The 18,646-nt window shown below is 39.1% G+C and overlaps 1 protein-coding gene across 1 annotated transcript in view; it reads right to left on the minus strand.

The window, feature by feature from the left end:
- The window catches only part of AGPS (alkylglycerone phosphate synthase), a 126,332-nt gene extending 117,221 nt beyond the window's left edge, over window positions 1-9,111 (minus strand). Inside the window, exon 1 of the mRNA XM_079782053.1 lies at window positions 8,163-9,111. Coding sequence (XP_079638179.1) covers window positions 8,163-8,488 — 326 coding nt within the window. The 5' untranslated portion in view covers window positions 8,489-9,111. The remainder of the gene's footprint in view (window positions 1-8,162) is intronic.
- Between the last annotated feature and the right edge of the window lie 9,535 nt (window positions 9,112-18,646).

Here is an 18,646-nt window from a genome sequence, read left to right on the forward strand (position 1 = left end):
AGCTGCTTTCTTAAATTATAAGATATAAACCTGCTCAAACACAATGGCAATCTTTTTCCTAGGATTCAAATCATTTCTAATTCTTTATTCTTGGTCAGAATTAAGTCCAAATAAGCAGTTGTCCTTTATTTCTGCTTCTGCCCACTGAGATAAATGAAGGATATATTCCAATGCTCTTTGACTCATTAAAACTCTACTTAAAAATGTGCCTTAAGGAAATATTTAAAGATTTAATTATTAAAAGCCTATCATAACATTCTTTATAACAGGAAAAAATTGGAAACAATTAATACAGTTGGTACTAAATTTATAGTACCTTCATATAATACAATACTTGTAGAGTCACTGAAGGTATTGCACATTCATGGAAAGTTATATACAAGATAGTGAGTGAAAATTAGTTTACTAGTAAACACATTATTACAGCATGACTTTATACACACACATCGTATCTGAAAAAATGTCAAGATGCTATAATGAATATCTCTTAATTAGTTTGGATGTTTGCCTTCATTTTATTTTATTTTTTCTGCAACAAAAACCTATAACATTTCAGAATAAATTATCCTTATATTTTTTATAATTGTAAAATAACTCCACATATTCTGCTGCTATCAAAATAAGACTTCTAAAAGCTATCCAGGTAGTTGAAGACTCCCATCATTACTATGGCCAACTGCCATACCAGTTTTATACTTTACTAGTAGCCCTGCACACGAATCCGTGCACCAGTAGCTCTCTGTGGGGCCTGGCCACTCTGCGCCCGCTGCCCAGAGGCTCTACGCGGCCCAGAGGCCCATCTGTGGCTGGGCGCGGAACGCTTGCCTCATTGCCACGGCGATGAAGCAAGCATTCTGCCAGGCCGCTCACACTGCCCACTCTCAGCGACCACCCCCGCCCCCCAGGACTGGGGGACTCCGGCAGGGCTGAGAGGACTGGGCGCCGCCATCTTGTGGCTATGGGTGCCGCCATCTTTGTGACGGAGTGATGGTTAATTTGCATATTACCCTTTTATTAGATAGGATTATATTGTCCATATTCTCCTACAGAAATTCTTTAGATCCTATTCTCATCCAAATGCTCTTATCAATGTTTTCACTCTCAGATTTAATAATTTTTGCATTAACATCTTGACATAGAATGGTGATCTCCAAACACTTGTAATCTATATTTCTTTGAAATGAAGTTGCCCTTCCATTGCTGTATCAGTCACCATTTCCCTCCCATACCTCTCTTATAGCACCTAGGACCTTGCAGTAATAAAAGACACATCAGTCTTCCTTGGTAGACCTGTAAGTCCCAGAAGGCAAAAATTAATGTGTTAATCTTCCCTAGTGCTTAGCACATAGAAAACACTGAATAAATTGCCAACAAACTTGGATAGATGAAGTTTCAAACAGGTGAGGCAATGGCAAGAGAGCATCTAGCTGTTTTAAATGAATTAAAGGCTCCAGGCCTAGATATTAGATGGTATGATACTTAACAGTCTGATTTTAGAGTTACTATTCACAATATGAAAAATCATGGGTAAGAGGTAACAGACAATAGCCAAATGCCCCCTCCCCAATTCTCAAAAGAAAAAAAAAGAAGGTTCCAAAAACAATAGACCCTAAAGCCTAAACCAGGAGAGACAGGTAAATTAGAAGCTGAAGTTTAAGAGGTACAGACTTTAGTGGTTGGGGGTGAGGGGTTATGAACTAACTTCAGCTACACTTGTCTCTGTTACTCTCCTAATACGCCACCTTAGGATAATTGCACACACTATTTCTCTGCCTGGATCACTCATTCAATTAGATAGCCACATAACTAAACTCTCTCATCTCCAAAATCTGCTCAAATGTCATGTTCTCCAGTGACTTCCTATTTGAAATTTGAACCTAACCTCTTTACTCTGTTCTACTTTTTCTTTTTCCCATAGCACTCATCACCTTTTAGCAAACTTAAATTATTTATTATGTTTGGTTAATTTTTTCACCCATTTGAATGTAAGCTCCATGAGCACAGAGATCTTTGCCCATTTGTTCATTGATGTAGCCCAAACACCTAGAACACAAGTAACTGATAAATTCTTGCTGAATGCACAAAATGGATGTGAGAAAGATTGTGAAGAAAAATGAATAGGACTTGGTGATATCAGTATAGTATCAAGGAAAAAGCTCTAGACTTGAGATAAAAGAACTGAACTCAAATCTAAGCTCTATCACTTACTAGCCAGCAAGTAACTATTTTCTGGCAAGTTTTTATGAACTTCAGTTACTGATCTGTGGTTAAGATCAGATGAGATAAATATGAGCAGCAGGGTGACTAAGTATTAATTATTAATTTGGATAAATCAATTCAAAAGACAGTTTAATATTAACAGAAAAGAATGAAAGGTGGTTCAGGACTAAAAGTTGAAGGATGTGACCATAGGATTGGTACTAATACTATGAGAAGTGAGAAAACCCAGAAAAGTAACTTCATTTGGGAATGAAAAAGGACAGATAATGAGTTAGGTTTCAATCTGTACATGTGCTGTCCAACATGGTATAACTAGCTACATATACCTATTTAAAATGAAATAAAATTTAAAATTCAGCTCCTCTGTCAAACTAGCCATATTTCAAGTGCTTAATGGCCACGTGTTTAGTGGCTACCATATTGTACAGCACAGATTACCGAACATTTCCATAATCACAGAAAGCTCTAGTACCTCTGATTAATAAAATTTGAGTTGACAGTGACAGAATTCAAGTGGGTGTCATTTTAATATCCCTAACGCCAGATTCCTGTAAAGTTCAAACATCTTTAGAAGAAAGGCAAAATCCAACCATATAATCAATCTGAGTGGAAGTTGCAAACTGAATATAACAAATTAAATAATGCGTATTATTTGTTTACAAGGTCCTAGGATGCATGAACATTCCCCACTTCATGGTATGAAGTCATCAACATGGCAACTATACATACAATTTGGAGAGTCCCAGTGAAGTTGCCAGCAAGAAATTGGTCATCATTATAATTCCAAACCTCTGGTTAGTAACTTCAGATATGCTGGCAAGGCCAAATATTACATGCAATAAAAAAGTTTTCTTAGTGAGTGATGATTCCTAGAGCTTCAAATCTCACCCAAAAGGCAAAACTCCCTTCCAAAAGTAAGTGCAGTTACCTAAAATGGAAACAGCCTTCCTTAATGAGTAAGCATATTTCAACTACAGAAAGATCCAGAATGAAATATAACAATATTTAAAAGAATCAAAGCCAGATGTTATGTTATTTTTTTGTTTGTTTTAGAAAGCTAAACAAAAAATGATCTTTTATATACTTATAAAATTTAAGAGAATCTGGTCTGTAAGAATGGCTGACTTGCAACAAATTTAAAAAAATGTAACTGAGTAATAACTTCAGATGTGATTTTAAGCTGAAATCCTATAAATTCAGAAATAATCCTATAAATTCAGAAATAACATTTGAAAACTGCAAAGACTTTAAAATCACTGTTTACAAATTCAATGGGTATCAATGAAGGATTTTTTTTCTTATCTTTGTCATAACATTACAATAACTTAAAAAAAAAAAACCTAAGGAAACCCAAAACCAAGGCATAAAAATGTCATACTTAACTGACATTTACTATGATTTTTAAGAAACTAAAACTGCATTCAGAAGCAAGATCATAACGGAACCATGTATTGAGTAACATGCACTTAAAGAAAAACTGAGAGCCCAAAAGTAAACCATCACCCCTTCAAATAATAAAAATATGTGTTCCTGGATGGAAGTAATTAGAATCAACTCATAGGAAACCATGTGACTTGATTTCATCAGTCAACCCTGCTGTGTCCACATTCCTCAGGATTCTGTCATCCCTTTTCTATTTTCACCATCTCCAAACCCCCATGGCATTTAGTCACATAATTTTAAGTAGCACTTAATGCAGTAACTTCCAAATATTCTCCTTGCCATCCTCTTGGTTTAATCCTTCATTACTTCTCACCTGTTCTTCTTTAACAGCCCACCCTAACTTATCTCCCTATGTTCTTCCTCATCCTTCTCCAATCCATTCTTAACACTGAACTGGAGTGATTTCTCTCAAACCCAAACCCAATTTGATAATGTTCCTTTCCAACTCAATTCCTTAAAGGATTCTCCATCACCTAGTTCCTTCAGCTACTTCATTTTTCCTCATTACATTTAATACCATCTGATAGATAGTGCTATATTACTTGTTTGTTCACTATCTCCACTCCAACTAGAACAGTGGTCACCAACCGGTGGTCCATGAGTTCTGAAAGGTTGGCGACCGCTGAACTGGAATATAAATCCATAAGGGCAGAGTTTTTGTTCACTGCTATATATTGCATAGTGAGCACTCAAGTATGCATGCATGAATGAGTGAATGAATGAATGATGACCTACAGGCCAGAGGCCTCATGACCTGCTAGAGCCCTCCTCTTTTCACTTTACTCCCACTTCTATACTAAATTGTTGAGTTACCTAAATACAATATGCACTTTCATGCCCCTTTGCTTTGCTATATGCTATTTATTTCCTTTGCCTGATACAAACTCCCCCACCATTCAATCAATCTGCCACACTATCACCCATATTTTAAAACCATCTCCAGAAAGCTCCCCCTGTCCTCCCATATAGAGTATATCACTTTCTTTCCTTTGTGCTACATCTGTACCTATATCTACAGTGGCTCCAACCAACATGTCCCGGTATGTGTATCGCCCCTGCTAGATTGTGAATTCTTTCAGGACAAGGCCTATTGTTTACCTCTTTACCTCCCATACCCAGGACAATGCATGTCATAAAGCAACTACTCATAAATACTGCATAAATTAACATATGCATAGCTATTCTGTAAGAGGAATGAAAACATGGAGTTTCAAGAAGTCACTCCTCCAATTCCATGACAATAACCAACCAAGAGATAAAAAGAGTTACAACCAATAACATCATCCAAGGTAATAAAAGAAAAGTTACACAAAGAACATACATCACCAAACAATTCCAAAACAACTGACATACAGTCACACTCACTTTATTAGATATACATGCTGGCTCCTTCTTGCTCCATCATTTGTCTTTCTTAAAGGAAAACCTCGGTTCCATATGAACAATATATTAAACTAGAGGCCCAGTGCACAAAATTCGTACACTGGGTGGGGGGTTGTCCCTCAGCCCAGCCTGCACCCTCTCCAATCTGAGACCCCTCAGGGGATGTCCGACTGCCCGTTTAGGCCCACAGGGATCGGGCCTAAACCGGCAGTCAGACATCCCTCTCACAATCCAGGACTGCTGGCTCCTAACCGCTCGCCTGCCTGCCTGCCTGCCTGCCTGATTACCCCCAACCACTTCTGCCTGCCAGCCTGATTGCCCCCAACCACTTCTGCCTGCCAGCCTGATCACCCCCTAACCACTCCCCTGTCAGCCTGATCAACGCCTAACTGCTCCCCTGCCGGCCCAATTGCCCCCAACTGCCCTCCCCTACCGGCCCAGTTGCCCCCAACTGCCCTCCCCTGCCAGCCTGGTTGTCCCTAACTGCCCTCCCCTGCCAGCCTGGTCACCCCTAACTGCCCTCCCCTGCAGGCCTGGTCCTCTCAACTACCCTCTCCTGCCGGCCCGGTCACCCCTAACTGCCCTCCCCTGCTGGCCTGGTCGCCCCTCCCCAATGCCTCCCTCCCCTGCAGGCCCGGTCACCCCCAACTGCCCTCCCCTGCTGGCCTGGCTGCCCCCAACTGCCCTCCCCTGCTGGGCTGGTCGTCCCTAACTGCCCTCCCCTGCTGGCCTGATCACCAACAACTGCCCTCCCCTGCCAACCATCTTGTGACCACATGGGGGGCAGCCATCTTGTGCGAGGTGTGATGGTCAATTTGCATATTACCTCTTTATTATACAGGATTATTATATAGGATAGGTCACTCCCTGAGGAAGCTTTTTATGTTCCATTTAATACAAGTTTTTGTGTTCCCTCATATTTTGATTCAAACTTCAAAACAGTTGTATAGGACTAGATTTTACCTAATCCTAAATCAAAGACCAGATAGAGTTTTCTACCCTTTGTAATTAATCTATGCCATCAATGGTTTATAGCTGTGCCTTCAAACCGTAGTGTAGCCACACAGGGGACCCCAGACCAATGCTCTTCAGCCATGGAAGCCTCATTCATTATCCCAATGTGACTTACAAGAAGACTTACTATTTTTCTCCAAATACTGTAGACCAAGGCCCCTAAATCCAACCATAGGAATACACCTGACCTACCTACTTAGTTCTAAGAGTGTGAGCCTGCATGTAAATATATAATCACACATAGTTGTATGTGAATGAATAGACATAAATGTACAAAAAGCCATTTGGAAAACTTAAGTTTTAAACCCATTGATACCTAATATAATATCAAGTGAAGCCAGAGGCCAAGATATGATCCTGATTCCTCCATCCCTCACCATTCAGTAACCAAGTTATGAAAAATTTACCTCCTATTATTTTTTCAAATAGTATTTCTCATTAGGATAAAAGTCTTTTAATTGGTCTCCCTGTCTTTGAACTGAATGAAAATTGCATCCACCATTTGTTGAGGGGTTATGTAACCAGCATTGCATTAAGCACTTGATTACTGAACCCTACATTTTTCTGTTCTCACAGCAAACTGCCAACCAGGTATTATGGTCTTCATTTTTACAGATGGGGGAACAGAAGCTCTGAGAAGTTAAGTGACTTGCCTAAGTCATGCAGCTGGAAGTGTAGTGGAAATTCAAACGCAGGTCTATGTTCCCATATCCTTAACCTTCTTCCATTCAGTCCCCAATGTTTCCTTTCCAAAAGGCAAATGTAATGTTTTATCTCACATAAAGTGGCGCAAATAAGACCCAGTCTCTCCAGCCCTCATCCCCTGTCATTCTCACCCCTTTCTGTCACACTTCACTCCCAGCAGTTCCCTAACCTGCCTCACTGCTTTATCTGTGAATGCACTTTTTCTGCCAAGAACACTTTTCTCCTTTGGCAGGCTACTTCCAACACAAATTTCAAGATTTACTCAGACGATCCTTATTCTGGAAAGCCTTTGCCCTAACAAATACATATCCAAAACTGGGTTAAGTGATCATTTGCTATGATTATCAGCTAGTTTCTTATCAGACTGTATTACACAACTTTATCTTACAAGACTGTTAGTTCCTTAAAAGCAAACAATGCATTTTTAAATCTCCGTATTCCTAGTACAATCGGTATGTACTAAGGAAGGACTCAATAAATGATGAATTAATAAGTTCACCAACAGCAGTATAGCTTAAGAACTTGACCCTAAAGTTCATTTGCTGTGCTTTCGAATTCTAACCTGCCACACGGTATATCTGTCAAGCCTGCAGCAGCCTGTAAATCTTTTTAATTTCTTCATCTGTAAAATGGTAGATAACTACACCTATCTCATTGTTTGGAGACAAGAGTAAAAGAAATAATATATTTAGCACAATATCTGGCACAATGAAAGCACACAATCATTTGCAGCATTTTTTTTTTCACTCTCCAAGTTAATCCACGCTGACCAAGTCACATCTCAGAAAATACCTTCTCGCAGCTTTCATCAGAGCTTTAGGATTTCTCCAAAAAAGTAGGAAGTTAAGATCTTTCAGCCTCAGTAACTACCATCACACCCTAAAAATCACTATCTAGTATCTGAAGTTCATTACTTCTTATCCCCCCCCCCCCCCCCCTAGGTTTCTTCCCTCAAAGCAGAAGACCCTGCCCCTAAGCAAAAACCAGTCGGTGCCTTCTTCCCAGAACCAGCGCTTCTCCCTTGCGCCAGTTAGGGGAGATGCACCCTCCAGTACCAACTTAAAGATTCAAAACAGAACCTCTTCTATCCATTCCAAGATCTTGGCCCCGAAAGTATTAGTTCAAGATAGAGACTGAATTCCTGGCATGACGAAGCCAAGGAAAGAGTCCCCTTCAAAGCTCCCCCCATAAGACTTCAGGTCTGTTCCTCTCCTGACACTCGCCCCCATCCTAACACTCCCGCGCCGGGTCCCCTCTCTGGAAGGAGAGGTGTCAGTACTTTCAGGGGCCGGAGCCTTCCGCCCCCCGGGGCTACTGCACTTCCCCCCGCGCCTGGCCCTCCCGCAAGGCGCGGCCTGCTCCCTCGCTGCCCGTCGCTCCACCGAGCCGCTACTCACCGCTTCTTGGGGATGGTGCCCGACTCCTGCGCGGCGGGAGTGGCCGTGGGCGCCGCCGTGGCAGCCGACGCGGCTCTCCGCGCTTTGCACTCATTGGTACTCAGCGCCTCCCGGGGCCGGCCCAGCAGATGGCCCGAGAGAACCCGCAGCCTCCGCCCCGCGCGGTCCCGCTCCGGGTCCCGGTCCACTGCGGCACCGGAGCCCGCGCTCGCGCCCGTCTCGCCTGCTGCAGCCGCCGCCTCCGCCATGGCTTCCGCCTTGTGCCGCCGTCCGGGACCGCTGGGCGCGGGTGAAAGGTCACTCAGAACGGCGCCCGGCGCGACCATTCGCTGCGGCGCATCCCGGCAGCCACCGCGGCGACTGGGCGGCGGGTGCCATGCGCCTGGAGCTTTACATTCTCAGCTCCCGCCCACCCCGCCCGCCCGCCCGCCCTCGCGGTCACGCCTCGGACCGTGTGCACCTGCCAAGCAGGTGAGTTTGAACTATCCCCGGACTGGCCCAGCTCGGGCTGTGCTGGAGCGGGACCCAAACCACAAACGCCCCCGAGTTGCCCCAGTACCCAAGGTAGTGGCCTGGGCCTCGGGAGTAGCTTTGGGGGCAGAAGCCTCGGATCAAGAGGCGTGGGCGGTGCTACTGGACCTGACAGAACCAGCTGCATCCTTGCCCTGAATACGCTGATACTGCTCCCCTTCTGCCCTCACTCCCTGCAGTCACTAAAGTAACTCAAAACGGATTCCTTCCCTATAACCAGTATAGCGGTCGTGCTCGCATCGCCTACTTCGTGCCTCCCACTGTGCTGGAGGCTAGATCTCAAGTAATCCACATTTTATAGATGAAAAAAACTGAAGCTCCAGAGACACTAATTTCGCCCAAGGTCAGTCATGCAGCTAGTAAATGCTAAAGCTGAGTTGCAACCTATGGTCTCTTTCCATTTCTGCCAGGCAGTTTTTTTATTGCTACGGATAAAATCACCCAACACTGTTCCAAAACTTCTTGCTTATCTACAGATTGACTTCATTTCTGGAGACTGGCACTTGAAGTTAGGGGCATCTCAAAGGACAGTTCTCCATAACCGTTTCAGCAGTGGATTAGATTTCAGACTTGACCATCAGAATTAAAGTTTCTTTCTGCATAATGTGCATAATGTCTTGGGAATGGTAAGAGAAAGGGTTGCCATAAGGATTCCGAGCCCAATGAAGTCACCTCCTTTCTGAATAACCACCTTCTTTCTAACACTGGCTCTTGGGAAAAACTTAAGACATTTGAGGAGTTATATATATGACTAATACAAAAGAATGCTTTAGTGCTGAAAAATTCAGGCAGTAGGAGGACTTGGTTTGTACAGATCTTAAGAGATAGTTCAGCCTTAAATATCTAGTCTAACTCTGGAATCAATGAGCCCAAATCCTGTTTAGCTGCTGTTTCTAATCATTGTACTCTTGGTAGAGGAAGCCATTGACTATTTCAGATGGAGTAGGAGTGAAGAAAAGGAACAAGAGGAGGAGTAAATTGTTGAGAAAGGCTCCTCAAGTTCGAGTTCAGCAACTTTAGCCATCAAGGTTTTCATATCCTTTCCAGATGTTACTAGAACAGCATTAAAACACCAACTAGCATCTTTGCTTGTAATCATGTAAAATTAGTGGATTTCATGCCAAAATGCTTTTGGGAATGAGATGGGTCTGTCAATTTTTGCTTGACTTCCAGAGAGCTCAATCTAACACCACTGGCATGCTTTAAATGTAAAGGTAGTTAACTGACTTCTTCAGGCTTGTCCAAATTGAGGTATGGACATGCTTTTTGCCAACTCTCAGGAGGCATATTTATAAATTTTGCAGATATCAATAGAATAACAAATATTCCTTTTTTTCCTGGGTGATGAAAAGCTTGATATAAACCAAAATTATGTACCAGTGGAAAAACTACTGATTTATGTTTCAAATATGTGCAGAGTAATGAAAAACATTTAGGCAGTAAAAGCATTTGTTTAAGCCTATTTTATATACCTAATTCTTTACTTTGTCCTATGAGATGCAAAAGTATTTAAGCCAATTTCTCACCTATGTGGTATATTCAGGTTAATTAGGAATTAAGATATATATGTGGGGAAAAACTATTATACTACTAGAGGCCCAGTGCATGGATTCGTGCACTAGTGGGGTCCCTTGGCCTGGCCTGCAGGATCGGGCCAAAACTGGCTCTCGGACATCCACCAAGGGGTCCTGGATTGCAAGAGGGCACAGTCCAGGCCGAGGGATCCCATTGGTGCACAGTTGGGACTAGGGAGTGACGCAGGAGGTTGGCCAGCAGGGGAGGGACTGCAGGAGCACTCCAAGGCGTGTCCGGCCCGTCTCTCTCAGTCCTGATTGGCTGGACCCCAGCAGCAAGCTAACCTACTGGTCGGAGCATCTGCCCCCGGTGGTCAGTGCACATCATAGCGAGCGGTTGAACAGCCTTAGCATATCATTAACATATTACACTTTGATTGGTTGAACGGCCGACCAGACGACAGAACACTTAGCATATTAGGCTTTTATTATATAGGATTAGGTAGAATAAGTATGATGTAGTTGACCTTGGTGAAGACTTTCCTACCCCTTCTTCTACAAGGGCAAAGCCCAAGCAGGGTACCCTGAAATTTATTTCCTGCTACGTAAGAGGAACAAATGTTTCACTTGAAGCATGGTCCTTTGAGATGCTTATGATTCCCACAAAAGCAAAACCACAGTGAATATACTATTCAGGAGGGCATTAATGAACCTGTTATTCTGAGTCTTGGGAACATGTGGACATTAATAATCTAGATCCAATGGAGAACTGACCACATGCACAGACCAAGTAGTGATGAACCAATGACATCTCGAATTTTAAATGAAGTAACCTTTATTTGCATTTATGACATTTCTCTCTTCTAATATGAAGCAAAAAGTCTAAATAGGATAAATTAGCTCCTAAAATATGTACTAAGTTTCTCTATTGCTCTGATTTTTATTACTCATCTTCAGAGCTGCTGAGTAATCCATGGATAAAGGAATTCTAGCATTTTCACACATTTTTTAATATGTTTTCATTGATTTCAGAGAGAGGAAGGGAGAGGGACAGAGAGACAGAAACATGGATGCTCAAGAGCAAATAGATCAGCTGCCTCCTGCACGCCCCCTACTGGGGATCAAGCCTACAACCTGGGCATGTGCCCTGACCTTAAATCCAACCGGTGGTCTCCTGGTGCACTGGACGACGCTTAACCAACTGAGCCACACCAGCTGGGCCACACATTTATTTTTTTTTTAACATTTTTATTGATTTCAGAGAGGAAGAGAGGGAGAGAGACAGAAACATCAATGATGAGAGAGAATCATCTATTGGCTGCCTCCCGCATGCCCCCCACTGGGGATCAAGCCTGCAACCCAGGCATGTGCCCTTGACGGGAATCGAACCCGGGACCCCTCAGTGCGCAGGCTGACGCTCTATCCACTGAGCCAAACTGGCCAGGGCCACCCTTTTTTTTTAATTATAAAAATCAAATAGACAAAAATAAACAAATCATAAATTATCACAGATCAAACACCCATGTAACTTTTATCTAGGTAGAGAAATAGAACACTGCTAGCCCCCTGCAAGTTCCCTTATTCCCTCTCTCCCAATCACTTAACTCTCCCTACCTGGCAAAGGTAACCACTGTCCTGAGTTTTATGATATGCATTTTTCTTTCTAGTTTTAATGATTGAGCCTGTGTTCCTTATTTCTTTATTTGCATTTATATAAATGGAATCTTAAAGTATGTTTTTATATCTGGTTTCTTTCACTTAACATTGTGTTTATGAGATTCATACATATTGTTGTGTGTAGTAGTACATTCATTTTATTTGCTGTATAGTATTCTATTTAATGTACATATCAGGGTTCATCTACTCTATGATTAGTGGACATTCAAGTTATTTTCATTTTGTGGATGAAGTTACTATGAACATTTTTGCATATGTCTCTAGGTAGAATTTTTGTTGAGTAGCCACCGAAGAGTGGAATTGATAGGTCATTGAGTATGCATATGACCTATGTATATCATTATTTGTGAATGTGATATATCTCCTATTTTACTGTCTAGAAGCCTTATTTTTCCTTTCACATTTATACCTACAGTTTACTTGGAATTGGTTTTTGCTTATGGTGTAGATCAGGTTTCTTTTTGTCTCCATATGAGTATCCAGTTGCCTCAGTACTACCTGTTGAAAATATCTTACTCTGCATTGTCGCCTTTGTCAAAAATCAGGTGTTCATATAGCAATATTCTTTTTCTGGGTCCTCTGTTCTATCCCATTGATCTGTTTATCTACCTTATGCCAGTAAGATGCTGCTTTAACTATTTTATGCATATTCTTTTAGATTTTCTACATGCAGTTATATGACAATGAATAATAACAGTTGATTTCTTTCTTTACAATTCTTGTACTTCTTTTTCTTCCTTTACAAACCTGTACAGTACTTTTTTTTTCTTGCCTTACCCAGCTGACTAGGACCTCCAGTATAGTGTTGAGTAGAAGTTGTGATGATAGCACCCTTATCTTTCTTGTTCCTAATTTCAAAGGGAAATTTCACAACATTTCACCGTTGTTTGAAGTGGGTTACTTTTTTTAAATAAACCTTATAGCAGATTAAGCAACTCCCCCTTCAAATTCTAGATTTTTAGTTTTATTGAATTTTTTTTCCTGCATCCTTTGAGATGATTATATGTTTTTCTCCTTTGTTTTGTTAGTATGGTAAATTGCATATGTTGATTTTCCACTGTTCAACTATCTTTGCAATGCTGTCATACACCCAACCTAATCAGGATGTATTGGCCTTTTTATGTATTACTGAATACAGTGTATTAAATTTTTGTTTAAGGGTTTGTATCTATGTTTATAAGTAAGGTTGATTTATTATTTTTCTTCTCTAATAGGAACTTGTCAGGTTTTACTGGCCTCGTGAAGGACTCCTTTGTTTTCTTGTCCTAGGAAGATTTTATGTAAGACTGATCATTATTTCTTCTTTACACATTTGTTAGAATTCACCAAAGAAATAGTCTGAACCTTGAGTTTTTATAAAAAGGTTTTTATTTACACATTAAATAGTTTAATGCTATTCAGATTTTTAATTTCAGTTTATGACATTGTTTCTGAAACTGAAACTGTTTGAGTTTAAGTCAATGTTTTTCTAACAAATTGCTTACTTTACATTTTCAAATTTATTAACAAAGTTTTTCATAGAATCTTATGTTATCATTTTAATGTCTATAGGATCTGTAGTATGTCCCACCTTTCCTGACATTGGTTATTTTGCTCTCTCTCTAATCAGTTTCCTAGGCATTAATCAATTTTATTACTTTTTTAAAGAACCAGCTTTTTAAAAAATTTCTTTAAGCTTTATTGAGGTATAATTGACAAACAGGGATTGTATGTTCTTAAGGTACCATAACAATTTGATGCTTTAATATATACGTATATATTGTGTAATTATTGCCACAATCAAGCTAATTAACATACACATCACCTCATATAGTAACCATTTTCTTTCTGTGAGTGTGTGTGTGTGTGATGAGAACACTTAAGATTTACCCCCTTAACAAATTTCAAGTATACAATACAGAATTTACTATGGTCACCATGCTGTACATAGATCTCCAGAACTTTTTCATCTTGTATAACTGAGACTTTGTACCCTTTGCCAGTATCTACCCACTTCCACCTCCCCCAAGGGAGCCATTCTACTCTCTGTTTCTGTAAATTTTACTAACTTAGATTCCACGTATGTGAGATCATGCAGTACTGTCTTTCTGTGTCTGGCTTATTTCACTTAGCATAATGTCCTCCATTATGGTTTATCGATATAGTCACAAATAACAGAATATCCTTCTTTCTTAAGCCTGCATACTATTGCTGTGTGTGTGTGTGTGTGTGTGTGTGTAACACATTTTCTTTATTCATTTATCCATTGATAGATATTTAGGTTGTTTTAATATCTTGGCTATTGTGAACATAGAAATGTAGATATATCTTCAAAATTCAGATTTTATTTTTTTTGGATGTGTACTCAGAAGTGAGATTGCTAGGTCATAAGGCAGTTCTATTTTTAATTTTTTGAGAAGCTTTCTATTGTTTTCCACTGTAGCTACACCGATTTACATCCCTACCAATCCTGTACAATGATTCCGTTTTCTCCACATTCTCATCAGTTCTTACAAAGAACCAGTTTTTTATTTTGTTGATCCTATTACATGTATGCTTTCTTTTTTTATTAATTTCTGCTAATATTCCTTGTCATTTCCCATCTGCTACCTTTTTTTCTGATTTCTTGAAATTAATGTTTAGCTCATTGACTTCTCAGCCTTTGGTGTGTTTGTTTTCTGATACATGTGTTTAGGGCTAGAAATTTCTCTCTAAGCAATTAATTTATTCAACTTTTAATAATAGCATTTTCATTATTATTCAGTTCCAAATAGTTTCCATTTGTATTTGTAAAGGATAAGTATTCTCTCTTATTTTGGGATTCAGTGTTTCCAAAATACAAATTTAACCTAACAGTTGTTTTGTTCAAGTTTCTTATGTCCTAACTGGTATTTTGTCTACTTATTTTATCAGTTATTGAAGTATGTTAAAATCTCCCACAATTATTATAGATTTACTTATTTTTCCTGTACTGCTCATTTTTCTTTCTGTATTTTAAAGCTATGTATTAGATATTGCATGCTTAATATATTTTCCTGATGAATTGAAACTTTTATAGTTACCAAATATCCCTCTATGTCCATAATAATGATTTTTGTCTTAAAGTTTAGCTACACCAGCTCTGGTCCTATCCTATAACATTTACTCTTTCTGTAGCCATATATTTTAGATGTGTTTCTTGTAAACAGAATTTAGGTATATCCTTTTAAGCAGTCTAAGCATAAAATCCTAAATCCATTTAGCCCATTTAAATTTCGTTGACTTACTCAGATGTCTGGCCAAGAGCACTAGCTTCATTTACAGACAGACTTGGATTTGAATATTGCCTCTACCAGTGACCAGATATGTTATCTTGAACTTGTCACGTTAATATCTCTAGGTGTGGCTCCTTGTCTATAAAATTGAGATAGTAAGGACTGCTTCCAGGTGTATTAAAGGTTAATGAGCAAGGATATAGTAAATTCTAAGTGTTATTATGAAAGTAAGAGTAAGTCTGATGTATGGAAGACAGCCTTCCTGGAAAAGATAATCCATACTAGTAGGAAAAGAAACGGATAGATTCCTGGTTGGGGTACATGCCCGGGTTGTGGGTAATGGGAAACCAAATCATGGGAACATTGAAAACTTAGCAGAAGTAAAAACTTGATCTGGTGGGAGCTATTTTAAGTTCTTAGGCTGGGGATTAGCATGGCAAACCTGGAAATACTACTATTTTGGAATGCATTCTCAAGTGGAAGTCAGCCTATCAGGTATACCTGAGAACCTGTTGGCAGTTGTAAAAAGAAGCTGTATCAGCAAAGGATGAAGACCTAAAGAACTCCTACAAAGGAAGTTAACAATATTTTGGAATGACAGGAAAGCATTGAATTATGATTAGCTGTCTACTTCTGTAAAGTTACCTCAAGAAGTTAAGATGTTGAATGTGAAAGTAGCTAGAAGTGGTTCCATGTTTGTTGCAATATTATTCTATTTCAGGATGTCACAATCACATTAACGTATATAGGGTAGGAGCAGTTGTTCCTTAAATTTTAGGTAGGAATAATTTCTGATAGCCTACCACTCAGATTTATTATAAAATGATCAATGTGCAAGTATTTTGGAAATCAAAGTCAAAAGTCACTTTAAAATAATTCTTTTCTTTGGGACATATAAAATTAAGATTTAATAATTACCAATTAATACTCTAAAGTAGTAACTTTCTAAGTTTTAAGTTGTTAAGCAAACCAACTTTTTGGTCTCTAGGATTTCTTTATAATCTTAAAAGCTGAGACCTCTAAAGAGCTTTTATGATTATGTTTACTTACCTAACTGTCTTCCTATACTATACTCTACTATATTTTCTATTAAAAAAAGAAAAGAATGAAATTCCTTTAAAGTTTTGTAAATCTCTTTAATGTATATTTTGCTTAATAAAAGACAGCTGGACTCATATATATGCTTTTGAATCAATCTGTGAGATAGCACATGCCATATAACTACTGTAAAACTCCACTTATACTCATGAGAGAATGAGTAAAAAATACGAAGAGCTTCTTAGTCTTACTAAGATAGTTTTGACCTTGCTAACCCCTGAAAGGTTTTCAAGGACCACAAGGGTTTCCAGACATTTGAGAACTGCTGCTCTAATGTATTTCTATATATGTCTGCTAAAACAGTTGCTAAGGAAGCATTAGATAACTGGGTGCTAAAAGTAGTTACTGCTATTGCCACAAAGAAGTAGTGTGCAATGCCACTAAAAAAGTTGTCAAAAATATTTAAGGCATAATATTATATTTTAATGCATTCTTTCTGAAATGTATATTTTTTTAATTTCATATAATCACATTTTGAAAATGGTTTCTAAATGTTAAAATCAAATTTGCAGCCCAGGCAGTGTGACTCAGTGGTGGAGCATTGGCCCATGAACCAGGAGGTAATGGTTAGATTCCTGGTTGGGGCACATGTCTGGGTTGCGGGCTCGACCCCCAGTAGGGGACAAGCAGGAGGCAGCCAATCAATGATTCTCTCACATCACTGATGTTTCTAACTCTCTCTCCCTCACCTTCCTCTCTGAAATCAATAAAAATATATTTTAAAAAATCAAATTTCCAAATCCAATTCATATATTAACAAATACTATTCTTATAAATGGAGTAGATAAATTTAGTGTCACTTTTGTGACATAACATGATTAAGTTCCCTATACTTTGTTAAATCAGGCTCATCCTTATGCCCCCAATACAGGAGCACCCAAATACATAAAACTTCTGGAAGATATTAAGGGAGAGATTGACAGCAATATAATCATAGTAGGGGACTTTAATACCCCATTGACACCACTGGATAAATCATCTAAACAAAAAGTCAGCAAAGAAACAGCAATCTTAAATGACTCATAGATCAGATGGATTTAATTGACGACTTCAGAACATTTCACGCCAAAGCTAGAGAATATACATTCTTCTCAAGTGCACACTGGACATTTTCAAAGATAGACCACATATTAGGACACAGGCAAAGTCTCTTCAAATTCAAGAAGATAGAAATCATATTAAGCATCTTCTCAGATCACAATGGCATAAAATTAGAAATCAACTACAATAAAAACAATGAAAAAAATCAAACACTTGGAGGCTAAATAGCATGCTATTAAACAATGATTGGGTTACCAAAGTGATCAAAGAAGAAATAAAAAGCATCCTGGAAACAAATGACAATGAAAACACAACAATCCAAAATCTATGGGACACAGTGAAAGCAGTCCTGAGAGGGAAGTTCATAGCTCTACAGACCTACCTCAAAAAATAAGAAAAAATAGTAATAAATTATCTAACCCTGCAACTTAAAGAATTAGAAAGAGAGCAACAAGAAAAGCCTAGAGTAAGCAGAAGGAAGGAAACAATAAAGATCAGAGTGAAAATAAATGACATAGGGACAAAAAAAAAATCAATACAAAAGATCAGTAAAACCAAGAGCTGGTTCTTTGAAAGGATAAACAATATTGATGAACCTCTAGCCAGGCTCACCAAGAAATAAAGAGAGAGGATCCAAATAAACAAATTCAGAAATGAAAGAGGTGAAGTAACAACCGACCCCACAACAGATATACAAAGGATTTTGTTAAAAAATACTACGAGCAACTCTACTCCAACAAACTGGATAACCTCAATGAAATGGACATATTCCTAGACAAATACGAGCTTCCAAAACTCAATCAGGAAGAATCAAAAAACCTGAATAGGCTGATAACTACTGATGAAATTGAAACAGTTAAAAAAAAAAAAAAAACTTCCAGCAATCAAAAGCCCTGGACTGGATGGTTTCACAGGGGAATTTTACCAAACATTCAAAGAACTAAAACCTATCCTTCTCAGACTATTCAAAAAAAAATCAAGAGGAAGGCACACTTACAAGCTCTTTCTATGAAACCAGCATTACCCTAATCCCAAAACCAGATAAAGACACCACAAAAGAAGAGAATTACAGGTCAGTATTCCTGGTAAACATAGATGCTAAAATCCTTAACAAAATTCTAGCAAATCGGATCCAGTATTACATTAGAAAGATCATACACCATGACCAAGTGGGATTTATTCCAGGGATGCAAAGCTGGTACAATATCCGCAAATCAATAAATGTGACACATCACATAAACAAACTGAGAGACAAAAATCACATAATCATCTCAATTGATGCACAAAAGGCATTTGGCAAAATCCAACACTTTCCTGAAAAAAACTCTCAGCAAAGTGGAAATAGAGGGATCATACCTCAACATAATAAAAGCCTTATATGACAAACCTA

The sequence above is a fragment of the Cnephaeus nilssonii genome, assembly GCF_951640355.1.
Source record: "Cnephaeus nilssonii genome assembly, chromosome: 10".
Lineage (NCBI taxonomy): Eukaryota > Metazoa > Chordata > Mammalia > Chiroptera > Vespertilionidae > Cnephaeus > Cnephaeus nilssonii.